This window comes from Pseudochaenichthys georgianus, chromosome 17 (genome assembly GCF_902827115.2).
Source record: "Pseudochaenichthys georgianus chromosome 17, fPseGeo1.2, whole genome shotgun sequence".
Lineage (NCBI taxonomy): Eukaryota > Metazoa > Chordata > Actinopteri > Perciformes > Channichthyidae > Pseudochaenichthys > Pseudochaenichthys georgianus.
In genome coordinates, this window is record NC_047519.1 from 21,240,765 (window position 1) to 21,256,740 (window position 15,976).

Genomic DNA, 15,976 nt, shown 5'->3' on the forward strand with positions numbered 1-15,976 from the left:
TCTATATTGCCTTTGTATGAATGTCCTCAATCTCCTCTGTGTATTAAATTGCTGTTTTGGTTTTAAACTGGTTTCTCTCAAGAATGAGACCCTGTGTCTCAGTGAGATTACTTGTCTAAATAAGGGTCCAAACTAGTTTATAGAGACATTGCCCAGTTGCTCCTGTCAGTTGAATCAGTACCAAATAGGCTTACAGTTTTTGTAAGATTGTCTCGTTTTTTTCTAAAACTTGGGCTAGGTGTGGCCCTATTCTTACCCTCTGAGATTTCTCTTGGGATTGGGCAGCTGACTCGCACATGTTTATGTCAACCCTCCCTCGATCAACGCCTCTGACTGACACTCAATTCTTTTTTTGTTTTTTCATTCCCAGACACCTGTGCTCAGCTGTCAGACCGTTCAGAGTGTGACTCTGCTGCCATTTCTGCCGAGGAACAACAAGCTCTGTGACAAAGGCTCCCTGAAGCTGCCTGGAGGGACCCCAAATGTCGAGGCAAGTAGGTCCTTATTTATTTCAGGTTCAAAGGTTGGGCTTCATCACGAGAGAGACTAGCCAAGGGGAAAATTGTAACATCAGCCCTTTTCTCTTTGTGTATTTCTATGCACTGTGTATCCATCTGTCTCTCCAGTGGCTTTGCTTCATCTATTTATAGGGCTGCTAGGACATTAGCTCAATGTCCATGAAGAAATGTCATGTAAGACATAAGAGCTTCACAGCATTCATTTATAAATGTGAAGGTCAAGAAACGGCTTACATTTTTTCATAAAGTAAGGAAGTTGACCTTTTAGCTGTGTCATTTTGTGCAGCCAATGTGAAATGCTTGAGACTGTGGATATAACTTTTACAAAGTGAAGAATAGTGATAAGAACAGCTGTAACGACATTTTGACCCATTGAATCACACTGTTGTGGGATGGTAACAATGTACCAACAATCCATATATTGAAGTGGCAGCCAAGTTCAAACAAAAAGCTTTGTGTAATTAATATGTACATTTGTATATCTGCTGAATAATTAGAAAACAAATCACTTTTGAGCCGCCGTCATCTTCTGCCCTCTCGTTCCCTCAGGCGAGGGATGGAAGAAAGCTATGAGACATTTGAAGAGGAGTTAGGGCCATCAACAGCAGATCCTCCTCCACAGAAGCCTGTTCGACAGATCCGCAGACCAGGTGGCCACACACACGCACACGCACACACACACACACACACACACACACACACACACACACACACACACAGACACACACACACACACACACACACACACACACACACACACACACACACACACACACACACACACACACACACACACACACACACACACACACACACACACACACACACACCATATCTGTAATGCCTGCACATAAAAGCCTTCATCCATTGTGCATATATTGTTCGACTCTATAAATACTTGGAGCTAGGAGCAGAAGAACAGGGAGCCGCTGAAATATGACTCCTGGTCAGAGGCTACAGTGATAATGCAGCCATGCTAAATGGATGGTGGGTGTAATCAGATTCAATCTCTCCAAACACACACACAAAGGTCTCCTTGTGAGGAAGAGCTCTTAAATGTCTGAAAGGATGGGAGAATGTATTTTTATTTGGCAGCACTTTGGTCCAGACGGAAATAATTATTTAGTCTTTTGAGGTCCCCAGGGGAAGAATCCTAATGATTTTATGTAGGGCCAATTTAATTTGCCCCATACTTTAATTTTTCAATATGTAGGTTGATGATACAATATCTGCAAAACTTATAATTAAACCTTTAACCAAGACATTGGTCAAACAAAGTAAAACACTCTTTATAGTGACAATAATAATTTAGATTCCTATCAAATACATACTTAAAACTGCACTCCTTAAAAGTATTATATATGTCGATGAACCAATACATATGCATTCACATGGCATGTGAAATATCAGCATCAATAAATAAGTTATAACCATACAAATAAATACAAAAATGCCAAACAAAAGGCAAACACATTATCATTGTATACATACAGTGTCCCAAGTAACAGTAATCAGCAAACCTCAATGCAATCAAGACTGCATACTTTAAATTAACAATGTCCCTATAAATAGATAATACAAGTCCTAAGTGGTAATTACAGTCAAACATGCACATATTTAGCTGCTTAGGATCAGCCTAATACAACATAACATAACATAATTTTAATATAGTCATTGTAAGTGTTGGTAGGTTGGTGTAAGCATGAAGCTCAATGCACACCTCCCATCTCCTAGTTTTCTTAACCTGTCATGTCCGTCTGTAATAAAATATAACGTTGGCAGAGTAGAGTTGCATTTTATGTAAATAAGACATCAGTGAAATCAAACACGTCAGCCAAGCAGAATATATGTACATGCATCAAATTCATGTGAATGAATACAATCCAGCTTGAGTTAATGCTTGTTTATTGTTCAGGATTTATGATATCCCCCATCAGTAAATCTTCATCTGTCTGTTGTAGAAATGTACGCTCCGAGGAAAATCAGAGAGGTGAGATAGAAAACAACCAACATGGATCATTTTTCACTGTGTTCACATCCCTATACATATTTTCTTCTAAGCTATACATGTTGTTTTCTGACAGGAAATGGCTCCATTTCCACAACAACCAAGATCAGAACCCAAGATTTTACTGAGGGAACCCAGCGTCCCCAGAACAAGTGAGTAATTTCCATCTAACTCCTTAACCTCCATCAGATTTCAGTGTTTTCTTTGCTCGATTTCAATAACATCACCCAATCCTTTTCCTTCATTTCCTTCAGCATCTTTTCACAAACCCTTGTCCGTCCAAAACTTGACTCATATTGAAGCCCCCTGGGAGAATGTCACCCTCAACCGCTGTCTGTTTGTGGTCATTTCCATCCTGGTGCTCACCTCCGGCTTTCATAGGCTTCATGGCAAGTAAACTGGAAGTAGCACCACAGTTACAACATGACATGCTGGCTGTGACTGAGTGGTCTCTTTTGAAAAAACAGAAACTCTGCGTGGTAAGAGGACAGCAGAGGAGGAAGAGGAAGAAGTTGGTGTGATAGTGAGACGTTCAGGCTCATTACGACATAGAGGACAGCCACCCGAGGTAAAGACAGGATTCACCTATGTGACAAGTTTATCATCCAATCTCAAAATAAACAGCTGTCCCTATATTGTGTCAACCACTTGCGTTTCCATCCCCTCTAGCCCGAGACAACACTTTGGGAAGTCATGTTTTGGTGGCTGCCAGACCTAGATGATGAAGAGGATGAGGAGGAAGATGAAGACGATGATGGACTTGTCAAAAAAGGAAAGTCAAAGAAAGGAGCAGGTCTTAGAAACAAGCCACTGCCAGACAAAAAACTCATGAAGCCAAAAGAAGGGAAATTAAAGGACAGGAGAGCCAGGGTCGAAGAAATCAAAGACATGAAGACAATAGATAAAAAGGAGGAACCTGAAAAAACAGCAGATGAGGAAGAAAATGAGGAGGTAAAGCCTGAGAAGACTAAAAAGCTGCAGGAAAAGAAGAAAAAGACTCAATGAGATGAGTTCAATGTTTCTACTGTTCCAATTTCCTCTTTTAAATATGCTTCTATTTAGACTCAAAAGTATTGCTTCCAGATTAATGACTTCAATGTCAATATGGTAGATTTTGGCTGCTTTGATGGACAGATGTGATTTTGTGTAGTGACAGTTTTGTTTTATTCAAAAATTCAGACTGCTTTATTTAAACCTGTGACCATTTGGAGGCCTTTAGAGGCGAAAGATCTACATGTTTATTAGATTGCTTATCAATCGCACCAGCTCAGTTTACTGTCAATACAATTAAAATAAAAGTTGACCCACAAGGCTTGTTATTTCATCAAGAGCTGCTTCAAAAATATGTGTTCCCCGTAAAGTCAAGCTTCTTTCCTTATCAGCCTCTTCATGCCTTAATATTTCTGCACTGTTTCTATTTTCATGTGCTATAGTCAATTAACCTTAGTGTGTTTGTGTGTTAGCGTTATGTCTTTGTAAAACACAGATTCCAATGCAAATGTTTTTTCACCAAAGAATTTAATTACAAAAAACAGAATGTTAAAAGATGAACTATTCTCAATCATAGCTCCACGTCCAGAAAGTAAGCATTTATACAAAACAGTGGGGTCATACGGGCTGCCCTACACATTTACATAAATCAAACTAATGTATAAAAATCGACTAGATGTAGACTTTAAACGTCATTGAAAGCAATCACGATCTGCTGGTAGGGAATTAATTATTAGACATGAGGCTCTCAGGAGGAGGCGGCCTCATTGGCATGGGGGGCATGGGCATCTGATGGGGCATATGGGGGTTACCGGGGGCACCAGGTGGGAGAGGGGGCATCCCTCCTGGTGGGGGAGGGGGCATATTATCATTTGGCTGGCGATGTCCACTCATGAGAGGAGGAGGACGCTTCACACCAACAGGAGGTGGGGGTCCGCTGGACTGGGAAATAGCTTTCTCCATTTTGAAGTGGAACTGTAGGAAGAACTGGGAGGAAAAATAACACAGACAGGTTAAACACATATTTTCTCATTCCTGAAATAAAACATAGTGGTAATAAATGTTAAACAGCTTCTAAGTACCTGTTTAGTTTCTCTGTTCCAGTGGGTCCAGAAGCGGTTTTCTGCTTTATCAATTTCTCTACTCGGGACCTGAAAGAGCAAAGATGGTGATGTTATGTCTAAGAAAAAAAGACTACAGAGGAAAATTAAAGTACAGTTAAAACTCACCTTAAAGGCAATGGTCTCGTACGGTTCAGCAGCCAGAAGCAGATACTGCCAACGGCGATCAGGGGGCTCGATGCGCTGCTCGTAAGCAGACATAAAACGATGCCTGGGTCCAATTCCTTCAGCGATCTCTGGGTAGTCAATCTGATGAACAGAGGAGTAAAAAACAGGTAACTTACAGACTTGTTTTTGAAAGTAAATAATCAGCCAGTGGAACAAATGTGTTTGAACACAGGGCGATGGCTTAATTTGGTCAACAGGACCAAATTTGTCTGCTCGTCTGTTTTTAGGTTTGAACCAGACTGTACGATAAGAGGCCAAATACATCCACAATATCTGTCCTACTGTACCAGAGAGTTCTTTCAGATTAAGAAAATGTTCGTTTAAAAGAAGTACAGTATATAGCCAGCCTTGGGAGAGAGAATCAAAAACCTAGAAAATATCTATTTACGGCTATTTCATCAGAAGTAGGATGTAAGCCAATGCATTTCCTGTAACTTTCTTATAAGCCAACTTTTGTTTTTCCAGTCAAGTCATTTTGATGTGAGGCTGCAGCAGTAGGAAGTGTTTGGTTTGCATTAAGGACTTGATGCAGCAATGTTTCCAGGTAAGTAGCCACAGACTAGACTTGGTAAAAGAGGAAATAAATAAATATTGCAATATCAGTGCAATTCACCAATGTGTAACCGCATTAGGTGACAAATAATAACTTAATATTATTAACTCTTTTTTTAATTCCCTCCAAAAGACACTAACCTGGAAAAGTAGGGACTGCTGTCCGGTCTCCGAGTCCCTCTGTTTGGTTACTATAAAGAAAAGAAAGGCATTGATTGCATAATAAAATGCAATACATTTGCAGGTAAACCCTGGTCAGTACAAGACAAAATAATCACTGCACTGACTCGTAACAACTCGGCTCGCTTACCTTTGTATCCCGGTCGACCAATTTTGACAAACTTCTTGACCTCAACTTTCACTTTGGCTGGAGCTGGCTGGGCAGGAGCTTCTTTTGCCTCTTTGGCTGCTCTCCGCGCCCTGAAACAAAGACAAAATATAATTTTTTAACTGTAGAAAAATGATGTACTGAACCTCAGTGGGTTGTTGCGGTGAATTGTTGCGGTACAATTAATTGGTCACCAAAAACACTAAACAAATGGCGTGTTGCACTTACAAGTTGGTCTGATGTTTCTTTCCTTGTGTGTGAGCCAAGTAGCTGCCCTGTAAAGTAGAGAAGAGCGATTCGTCAAACAGGATACTCCGATAACAGGAAATGTATTATTAAGTTAGGATAACTTCTAGCACCATACAGGAAAGTATCATTGTCTGCCTCCTCACCTCATTGTTATGAAGAGTCAAGCAAAGTTTGCACTCGTATGACCCTAAATGATTTTTCATAAAGTAGGGGTCTTTATTGATGTCAATAGTCTCCAGGGCCAGCTGGCGTAACCGCTCTCGCCTGTCCCGGTTACTTTCAGAGGAGGAGGCCACCCCACCGCTCCCCGTCTTCCCTCCAGCTCGATGCTGGAAATCCATCTTTGCAAGGTGATGGGTTCAATCACTCAGAAACCCACAGGTGTTGCCCAGCTGACACTGGACAGGCACTCCTCCGAGAAGATGTTGCTGATTATCTGAAGAAAGATAAAGCAAACAATGTCAGAGAAAATGTAAATATAGAATAATGTTAACTGTTATTACCGTACCATGTGTTACTGGATTGTGGTGTAAAACAGTGCCATGTATGGAGTTATCAATACAAGACTACTGACTTGACTCTATTATATATACTGTATTAAGTGCATTGCTCTAGTCTAGATACTAGTTCAGGTCTCCTTTGCATGTACACGGCCTTTAGGAGTACTGCAGTAAGTCCCCCCTCAATTTCAAAAGGAATGTTCAAAACAAATACTTCCGGAACCAAGACTTTCTGGAACTAGTTTGGCACACATTTCATGTAGTTAAAAAACAATACAATGACTGGCTGCGCTACTTTATGCTAACTTCCCTTGTAAGTGATCGGTCTTACTAATGGGCAACAATACACTTATTTAGACAAATATTCGTTATCGACCAGATAATATACATAGCCGAAAAGAGGGGAATTGTTTGTATCAAGCTAGAAAACAAATGACAAAAACTACAAACTGTAGTTAGCTGCAGTTTGTTAGAATATGGTAGCGCTCGCACGACAATGCTAAGCTAACAGCTATTCATTGAGAGATTTCAACACATTTGAACATATGATCGAAGACCCCCCCGCCCCCTCCCCCTAAAAAGGAGCTATCTCTGTATATGTATTTATAGATTGATAAGTTACATGTAAAACTAAAGAATACACATGTAAAGGATAGTGTAAACAGTTTACTTTGTTCAAAACACTCACCGACAGCACAACGTAAGGATCATGCCCCTGTAGATCAGCAGTGCGCATGCTCAGGTGGTTTCCTCTTCACCGGTTGGAAAACAGCTTCAGGTGCATTACTGCCCCCTGCTGTTCTGGAGTATTCCTACATGTGGCACATTTCAGAATCATCTTTATATCTGCAAAGTAACTATAGCTGGCAAATAAAACGTGTTGAAGTAAAACTTAAATGTGCTTTCTCTCTGAAATGTATTGGATTAGCACACACTCAAATACAAGTACCTCAAACGTGTTATTGAGTACAGTACTGGTGTAAATGTACTGAAGAAATCTTTCACCAGAGAAAAGTACATCCCATACTACCATGTCACGTGGTGTAAAGTAACTAAGTACACTTAATTGAGTATTGTACTCAAGTACAATTTTTAGGGACTTCTATTTTGCTTGAGCAACTCAATTATGTGCTACTTTGTACTTCTACCCCACTTCAATTTAAAGGTAAAAAGTTTACTTTGACTATTCTTCATGTATACCTTTAGTTACTTTGCAGATTTAGATTAATGGTGTTAAATATACTCAACATTTAGAAAATACTTTAGTCACACCTGGAGTAAATCACAAGCTACCTTGCACTATAAGCTTCGATGAACACATTAATACATAAATAATTACAATCAAACTTAAAATGATTCTGTAAATTGTCCGATCTGCAAATGAGTAGGCCTTATTTTACTTTTGATACTTTAAGTATATTTTGATGCTTCTGTATTTTTACTTGAGTATTATTTTGAATGCAGGACTTTCACTTACTATACGCTTTAAAGTATTCCTACTATCCGGAAATTCTACTTTAAACGTTATGAGTACTTCTTACTTCTTCCACATCTGCATGTCACTACAAGTTGTAACTTACATGGCTTGTAAACGCACTGTTTACCTAGTTCGTTCCTCACCGACTTCCGTACTATTACCAGTGAGGCGTTTCTGGCTGCCACCGAGTGTCCGGTGTGAAACATGGAGGAGAAGTCCGACTCTTGACCACAGCAATGACAAAACACACACATTCACATTTCGAGGACAGAAGATTGGGAGGCAGCGACATTTAACGGACGCCTCAGACAACACTGCCTCGACTTATTTGGTATTTTATCTCGCTCCCTTGCTGGGCTGTCGGTGGGCATGGCTCGGTCGTAGCTAAAGTCTCCTCTTCTTTAACCGGTGTTTTACTGCGTCATTGGCCGTGATGCGTTTCAACGAGAAGGAGCTGGTGTCTCTGAGCCGACAGCCCTCAGAGATGGCAGCCGAGCTGGGGATGCGAGGACCCAAGAAAGGAGACGGTAACACGGTTTATTACACACCGATTCAGCTCCTTTCAAACCTACTTCCGTTGTATTGAATCTGCACAGCTGGCTGTTCATGTTAGCACAATGGACTGAACACATTAAGATCAGCAACCACCACAGATATGTTATGGTCGTGTCATTCATCAGCTGTCAATCCTTTTTTTGTAATACAGTTGTAAAGAAGAGGCTGGTGAAACTCGTCGTGAACTTCCTCTTCTACTTTCGGACTGATGAGGAAGAGGTCAGTAGCACACTGCATTCAACATGCATCACATGTCTTACCTGCTCTACCTAGTGACTAATGTGAAACCATTATTTGTTGTCAGCCAATTGGAGCTTTGCTGCTGGAGCAGTGTCGGGTGGAAAGGGAGGACAGCCAGAGCTTCTCTATTGGTGAGTTTCCCCTTCTACATTCACATGATTCGCCTTTCCTTTCACTTTCTCGCTTTGTTGACTTTCAAATCCAGGCCCGTCCACACAGCGGTGTGCGTTGAAGCTTACAATGCTTCTGCCCATTCACTTTGAATGGGGTGACGTCACTTTTACCTGAACTGCATTTTGGGACGCGAAGTGGAGCGTTGCTGGCGTTGCTCGCTTCAAAAGTTGAGCAATAGGCGTTCACACCGCAGTACTTTTCCCACTTTAGTTCCGATATAGTTCCGAAATGTTGCGTTCACACCAAAAAGAGCCGGAACTAAAATTAGTTCATGAGAACCTTTTCACCCCCTTTTCCGTCCCTGCTAGAGAGCAGGGACTTTCGTGGGAGAAAAAGGTTCCTATGTCTGATTGGCTGGGCGGATTGCAAACCACGCCCCGTAAAACTCCCAAAAAGTTTTGTGAAGCCGCCATTTTATTATCCTCGCATTAGCATTATTAGCATTAGCGTTAGCCCAGCGCAGAAATGCAGAGAGACTAACTTATGGCAACACAAAATAAAACATGGGAGCGGTGGAGATGAGGAGGTGTCGGCGTTCTGGCGATTTACTCGGAAGGCTTCAGTAGAAGCTGCTGGGAGTTCCAGCAGCTTCTACTGAAGCCAGTCCCCAACTCCGGGGTCTTCCTGCCGGGGACTTTGGGCGGCAGTATACGCCGTGAAGTGGTTTGCGGCCTGCCAGTAAACCCAAAGCAGAAGAAGAAGAAGTGACGTCAGCGGATTCATTTGCCTAACGGCCCGTCCACACACAGGCAAGAAAAAATCTTTCAAAGCTTCGCCCATTCACTTGAATGGGGTGACGTAGAAGATTTTGAATCTTCGCCGAACTGCATTGTGGGGAGCGGAGCATGGCTTTGCAAGCATCGTGAGCATCAAAAGTTGAGCAATGTTCAACTTTTGATGCTCCCGATGCTTTCGAAGCTGGCATTAGCCAATCAAATCCCGTTTATGCAAATCCCGCCAGTAGAAGCGCTACCCAATCAAACCGCGTGCAAGCTGGGAGAGCCAGACCGCAGTTCATTTCCTCATATTCCAAACGAGAAATTACGGTAGCAAATCACCCGGTTCTTTACGACCAGACTATTTACCGGGATACAAACCGGAGGAACCAGGCATGGAGGGAGGTGGCAGAGACAGTGGGTGAAACTGGTAGGTTTTCGCCTGTTTGGGGAGTTTATATCCAGTTTACTTCGTTTTAACATTGCTATTGCTTTGTATGTCGGGGGCGGGAGATTCATGTGATTGGTTGTTAGTCGTGTTGCTCGCAAAAAATCGCCAAGCTTCAGACACGCCCAGCATCAAGATTTTTCAAGATTTTTTTCATGCCTGTGTGTCGACGGGCCGTGACGGTACGTCCACACAGCAGCTTTAGACAAATCTTCCACCGCTTCCAACACTTCTCTGCCCATTGACTTTGAATGGGGATGACGTCACTTTGCCTCGCTTTTCGCCGAACTGCATTGTGGGGGAGCGAAGCGAAGATTTCCAGGATTTCCAGGATTCAAAAGTTGAGCAATGTTCAACTTTTGAAGCTGAGCTGGAAGCGTCAGCCAATCAAACACGTTTATGCAAATCTGACAGTATCAATCAAACTGCGTGTAAGCAGGGAGAACCAGACCGCAGTTCATTTCCTCATATTCCAAACGAGAAATTACGGTAGCAAATCACCCGGTTCTTTACGACCAGAACTATTAACGGGATACAAACCGGAGGAACCAGGCATGAAGGGAGGTGGCAGAGACAGTGGGTGAAACTGGTAGGTTTTCGCCTGTTTGGGGAGTTTATATATATATATATATATTGCTCGCATAAAATCCCCGGGGTTTTTTGCTTTGTATGTCGGGGGCGGGAGATTCATGTGATTGGTCGCGTTGCTCACAAAAAATCCCCAAGCTTTCAGACACGCCCAGCTCCAAGATTTTCAAGATTTTTGAAAAGCTGCTGTGTGGACGTACCGTAATCCTCCCCCAGGGACTTATTCCGGTGTGAACGCGATCTGTACTTAGTTCATGAGAACTAAAGAGTTCTCATGAACTAAGTTCTCATGAACCTTTGTGGGAAAAGTACTGCGGTGTGAATGCGCCTCATGTTCAACTTTTGGCGCCTCGGCAGAAGCTTCAGCCAATGAAATCCCGTTTATGCAAATCTGCCACTACAAGCGCTAGCCAATCAAACCGCGTGTATGCTGGGAGAGACCAGAGCCCTATCTCTAGGGCAGTGTTTCTCAAACTTTTTCATACCAAGGACCACTTAACCAATAAAAAAACACTCGCGGACCACCTAATATCAAAAACATAGTTTTTCTAGAACAGATTACACATCGCCTGAAAATGGTACAAGCAAGTGGCAACATGTGTGATGAAGGTGTTGCACTGGGCTATGCAATCGAAAGTGAAACTTAACCTTGCTCCATTGCGGAGATATTCCCGCGAGAGTGCGGAAAACTTAAATTGATTAATTAATTTCAAATGTGAAATGTTACCAATATACTCACAGACCACTAGGGGGCGCTCACGGACAACCAGTGGTCCGCGGACCACACTTTGAGAAGCACTGCTCTAGGGCTCTGGGAGAGACTACGCAGGTCATTTCCTCATATTCCAAAAAATTGAGGGAAAATTCATTATAGCGGTAGTGAATAGTAGTAGTAGTGAGGTGCTGTATGATCTCTGTTCATCTACCGGGATACAAACCGGAGGAGCTAGGCATGGAGGGAGGTGGCAGAGACAGTGGGTGAAACTGGTAGGTTTTCGCCTGTTTGGGGATTTTATATCCAGTTTACTTCGTTTTAACATTGCTATTCTTTGTATGTCGGGGGCGGGAGATTCATGTGATTGGTTGTTGGTCGCGTTGCTCGCAAAAATTCCCCAAGCTTCAGATACGCCAAGCGTCAACGCACGCTGCTGTGTGGACGCTAGATTTTAGAAATGGATAAACACTTTTCTTCAAAGCACATAAACATGTTGTTGCAAAAAATATTTTACTAAGATTTTACTTTAGAAATAAGTATTTTTTTCATTTTTTAGTGTTACTGAAATTAACGTTGTCTACCCTCTTAACCTGTCATTGATTATGGTCAGGTTTTGTACATTTGTGCCTAACGGTCCGTCTACACTACAGGCATCAAAAAAATCTTGAAGCTGGGCGTGTCTGAGGCTTGGCGATTTCTCGCGACCAACAACCAATCAGGAATCTCCCGCCCGCCCCCGGCATACAAAGCAATAGCAATGTTAAAACGAAGTAAACTGGATATAAAATCCCCAAACAGGCGAAAACCTACCAGTTTCATCCACTGTCTCTGCCACCTCCCTCCATGCCTGGCTCCTCCGGTTTGTATCCCGGTAGAGGAACAGAGACTGATCATACAGCACCGGGTGATTCACTACCGCTCCATTTGTTTGAATATGAGGAAATGACCTGCGTACTCTTTCCCAGCATACACGCGGTTTGATTGGCTAGCGCTTGTACTGTCAGATTTGCATACGCATGATTTGATTGGCTGATGCCAAGCATCGAGCCTCAAAAGTTGAACATTGCTCAACTTTTGATGCTCGCGATGCTTGCAAAGCCACGCTCCGCTCCCCACAATGCAGTTCGGCGAAGATTCAAAATCAACTACGTCACCCCATTCAAGTGAATGGGCGAAGCGTTGAAAGCATTTTTCGATGCCTGTAGTGTAGACGGGCCGTAACTGCTCATCGTCATAATTAATGTGTAAAATGCGGCTCTACATTTCATTACAAAATGTGGATCTCTTACTCGTTTTTATATTCAAAAGTGAATTGGCCTGATTCTTAATATATTAGTTTTTATGTAAAATGTCCAATCTTTCTTGCTGCAAAACATTTGGCCAGGTCTCTATTGTTTACATATTTTATCTCAGTCGCAAACCTGGTGTAATAAAGTCTAAATTAAAATTAAAAAGTCGGTGGAAATGAGCAGGCCGGCTTTTTATTCCGTATTAACACTGCTTTGTAGATGTCACTGATCAGGAATAAAGACATGTATCAACCATAGACTGTATCAACGTCCATTCCTTAAGACTTTTTTTTTTACCTTACTAGTGTTTTGTATTGTTTTTACGTCATATAGGAGAGTTTTTCAGTCGGTGGCTTCTGATCTGGTTTCATTGTCTCGTGTATTACATTTGTTTCATGTCCTGTCTGTTTTTATGTATTATGCTATGTTTTTATACAGTTGTTGATGTACAGCACTTTGTTCAACTCTGTTGTTTTTAAATGTGCTATATAAATAAAATGGATTGGATTGGATTAATACTTTGTTGCAGTTTGTGTATTTGTATTATCTATTTGTGACTCGTTTTATGTGTTTCTCTTTGAAGCATTTCTGGATGAAGCAGAGAGAAAATATCTTTTTGAGTGTGACTCAGAAGAGCAGTGTGGGGAGTGGGTCGACTCCATTGTGAAGGCCAGGTGGGTCTGACTCCTTCTCCTCTTATTACAGACGCAACAGACCACAACACCATGAAATACACATGTTGGTCGGCCTGCCAGCGACTGACAGAAAATGAATATATTACATTTTTGATTGAAGTAAAATATGAATATGTTTTTGGGGGGTTTAAGGCATCACCTTAGGCTCTGGTGACTTGTCAGTTGTCAGCGTTTTGAATTTAGATTTTTTTTTTTTAAAGACAATCATGTTTTAAGGAAAAAAATATGAAATCCAAATGATGATGATGATGATAACTACAACACTATGGTGACATGAATTAACATTGTAGCTACAGTTTTCTCTACATCTGAAAATGAAAAAATGTTCAGCTTGGCGGACCGCAATGTGCGGTGTGATGCTATTTGAACGCCTTTAGTCATACACACACACTTGGGTTAAATGTGTTTTACTAGGAATATGATCATGCTCCCTAACAGGGGAAGATTTTGCCTAATACATTTGTCATCTCATCTCTTACAGTTACGAGTTCATGAGGAAGAACCTGATATTCTATCGAACTGAAATCCACAGGCTAACTGGCAAGGTAAGAGCCGTCTCAGCAGCATCTTGAAGCGTTAAATGCCACACAGATGGCACTTATATCCAACAGTGTCGTAGTAGAAAGGATTTAAGTATGAAGTGTATTTGCGTTAAACAACAATAATTTAAATCCCGGCTGCATTTAAAATGTGTGTGTGAAAATATTTTACAAATGAGCTTTTGCTGATTTTTTTTTTTGTTATGATAAAATTAATTAAAATGTACATCTCTGTATTTATTGTTACATTTTGTCTGAAAAAGTTAGAAGAGCAATGTTAAAGCCTGATGATTCCTTACACCAAAAATAATAACCCCAGTCACCTTCAAACAGTGAGGCGTACTGTACATACAAAGTGTTTATTAACCATTAAGATATTTGTATTGTGACTGAAAGTCGTATCAGGGCATCGGAAAAATGTAATACTTTAGAAAAAAACAAAAAAGCAATATGATTTTTAGAAACAAGTTATGTGTCAATCAGGATGATCTGGAGACATTGAAAATAGTTTATAGCAAAGTTTGTCCTAAAAACGTGGTAGTTTTGCCTCGCAAATGTAGTTTGTTGGTGCTGTTAAGACTGAGCCACTAAATAAAGTCAACTGAACTACACTGTATTCTGTTGGAGGCTTACACTAACAATTACAAGAAATCTCTAAACTATTTTTTTTTACTGTCTTACTCTTAACCTTTATATATATACAGTCTATGGACTTAACTCGTATTCTCCTTTCTCACAGGATCCCTTGGAGCAGTACGGTATATCAGATGAAACTCGCTTCCAGGTCAACAATGGACTGCAACTCACGCCTAGAGATACCTGTTCCCTGTAAACCATCGACCTGTCCAGATGTACTTTATTTTAAATTTCAGTCTGCCCTTCCATTCCAACTTTTACTACTCACTAGCTTGAAGAACATGGTATTACCATAAGCTCAGATGCTTTTTAGATCTTCACTGCAATGAATGTTTTTAGTAGTGCCCCAGACTTACAGCAACGTCCTTATGTGCAGATGTTATAGCAGAATATCTGAGGCCATGTAAAGTAATGAAGTGATAATGCTGATTATTTCTTTTATATCAATAATTACAGGTAGCGGGGCTGCAGAGACTGTCTTATCTACGGTTTATGGGATTTGCATATTTTCTGTATCATTTTTAGGATTTTCCTTGGTTTATTTGTTAGCTATAAAAAATACATATTTTATACTGTGTTTTCTACTAGACATACTTTCAGATTGTGATTTTGAGTGTCTAATTTTACATGTGCTGTACATTTCTTTCAGGAGTGTTCCGATGAGCACCGCTGGGATTTAAAATAATTGAACCAGACTTTTTGAATAATGTTAATCAACCTAATATACGCTGTTTGAAGAACCTTATGATTATAAGATACAGTGCCCAATTGAGAAAACCTTCTGCAGTATTTCCTGAGTAATTTCAGCTGCAAGGGCCTTTGATCTGCTGAGTTGAGCCAACCATTTGACTATTTTTTTTGATCAGATAAATGTTTTAGCTATCCCTAATTGTATTTATCTTCTAGCCTTTTTAGACTACCAGTATTTAGTTTAAAAAACTATACTTTTGCACATATTACTTTACTGGGTGTTCAAAAAGTTACTTGAACCTACTGTACTTATTCTTTGGCACTTTGAATCAGATTCCTTTAGGTATGCTGTTGGGCCAGACTACAACTTTGTCATTGGAGCTACATCAAAGTTTCAGCTAATGATGAGGTGACGTTTGTCTCTCGTCCAAATGTAACTATCTTGCAAATTGTATAAAAAATGGTCAGGAGTCTACCCTTAAAGAGGATAATGTCATTGAATGTGTCTTTATTTTAAACCTTTGCACATTGTGTTAAGTCTATTTTTACTCCCTGTTCAATTATTTTTGTTTCACTTGCATCTCTCTTTTTTTTTTTTAAACTAATAAATCCATTTGAAATATACTATGAATCAATACAGTGTCGCTGTTAACTAGAAACAATTTGTCAACACCAAAATGTAATAAAAGTGTATTTAATCATGGCCAATCTAACAATAGTATTCAGCAGGTGTCCTTAAAGTGAAAATGACAAGTCTCCTTCAAGACACACATACAGTAC

General features: G+C 40.7%; 3 protein-coding genes across 5 annotated transcripts; 2 read left to right on the forward strand and 1 right to left on the reverse strand.

Moving 5' to 3' along the window:
* Positions 1–377: 377 nt before the first annotated feature.
* Positions 378–3,850, forward strand: LOC117462193 (nucleolin). Of its 3 annotated transcripts, none has more exons than XM_034104305.1 (7): positions 378–494; positions 1,068–1,168; positions 2,480–2,508; positions 2,603–2,678; positions 2,781–2,915; positions 2,994–3,094; positions 3,196–3,850. In XM_034104305.1, the coding sequence occupies exons 2-7, from the start codon at positions 1,075–1,077 to the stop codon at positions 3,529–3,531; spliced, it is 771 nt and encodes a 256-aa protein (XP_033960196.1). In that variant the 5' UTR covers positions 378–494; positions 1,068–1,074; the 3' UTR covers positions 3,532–3,850. The 3 variants fall into 3 exon arrangements, with proteins under 3 accessions (XP_033960196.1, XP_033960195.1, XP_033960197.1); XM_034104304.1 differs by having other exon boundaries at positions 378–490; XM_034104306.2 differs by lacking the exon at positions 378–494 and having other exon boundaries at positions 1,079–1,168; positions 2,434–2,508.
* A 175-nt stretch (positions 3,851–4,025) lies between these two features.
* Positions 4,026–7,232, reverse strand: sf3a2 (splicing factor 3a, subunit 2). Its single transcript, XM_034104302.2, has 8 exons — positions 7,123–7,232; positions 6,078–6,370; positions 5,914–5,960; positions 5,668–5,777; positions 5,499–5,548; positions 4,746–4,886; positions 4,599–4,667; positions 4,026–4,503 (listed from the first exon to the last, which is right to left on the reverse strand). The coding sequence occupies exons 2-8, from the start codon at positions 6,273–6,275 to the stop codon at positions 4,243–4,245; spliced, it is 876 nt and encodes a 291-aa protein (XP_033960193.1). The 5' UTR covers positions 6,276–6,370; positions 7,123–7,232; the 3' UTR covers positions 4,026–4,242.
* An 820-nt stretch (positions 7,233–8,052) lies between these two features.
* plekhj1 (pleckstrin homology domain containing, family J member 1) lies at positions 8,053–15,820 on the forward strand. The gene is made up of 6 exons (XM_034104307.2): positions 8,053–8,438; positions 8,618–8,685; positions 8,771–8,837; positions 13,220–13,310; positions 13,813–13,876; positions 14,610–15,820. The coding sequence occupies exons 1-6, from the start codon at positions 8,345–8,347 to the stop codon at positions 14,700–14,702; spliced, it is 477 nt and encodes a 158-aa protein (XP_033960198.1). The 5' UTR covers positions 8,053–8,344; the 3' UTR covers positions 14,703–15,820.
* Positions 15,821–15,976: the final 156 nt, after the last annotated feature.

Bases quoted from the DNA above. Each gene is read 5' to 3' on its own strand.
- LOC117462193 (XM_034104304.1), top strand. The intron at 1,169-2,479 runs GTGGCCACACAC...TGTCTGTTGTAG, and splicing joins TCGACAGATCCGCAGACCAG to AAATGTACGCTCCGAGGAAA. The intron at 3,095-3,195 runs GTAAAGACAGGA...CATCCCCTCTAG, and splicing joins ATAGAGGACAGCCACCCGAG to CCCGAGACAACACTTTGGGA.
- sf3a2 (XM_034104302.2), bottom strand. From the start codon at position 6,275: ATGGATTTCCAGCATCGAGCTGGAGGGAAGACGGGGAGCGGTGGGGTG. The intron at 5,778-5,913 runs GTAAGTGCAACA...TCTTTGTTTCAG, and splicing joins AAGAAACATCAGACCAACTT to GGCGCGGAGAGCAGCCAAAG. The intron at 4,887-5,498 runs GTTAGTGTCTTT...TCTGTTCATCAG, and splicing joins AGCAGTCCCTACTTTTCCAG to ATTGACTACCCAGAGATCGC.
- plekhj1 (XM_034104307.2), top strand. From the start codon at position 8,345: ATGCGTTTCAACGAGAAGGAGCTGGTGTCTCTGAGCCGACAGCCCTCA. The intron at 8,439-8,617 runs GTAACACGGTTT...TTTGTAATACAG, and splicing joins AGGACCCAAGAAAGGAGACG to TTGTAAAGAAGAGGCTGGTG. The intron at 13,311-13,812 runs GTGGGTCTGACT...CATCTCTTACAG, and splicing joins GACTCCATTGTGAAGGCCAG to TTACGAGTTCATGAGGAAGA.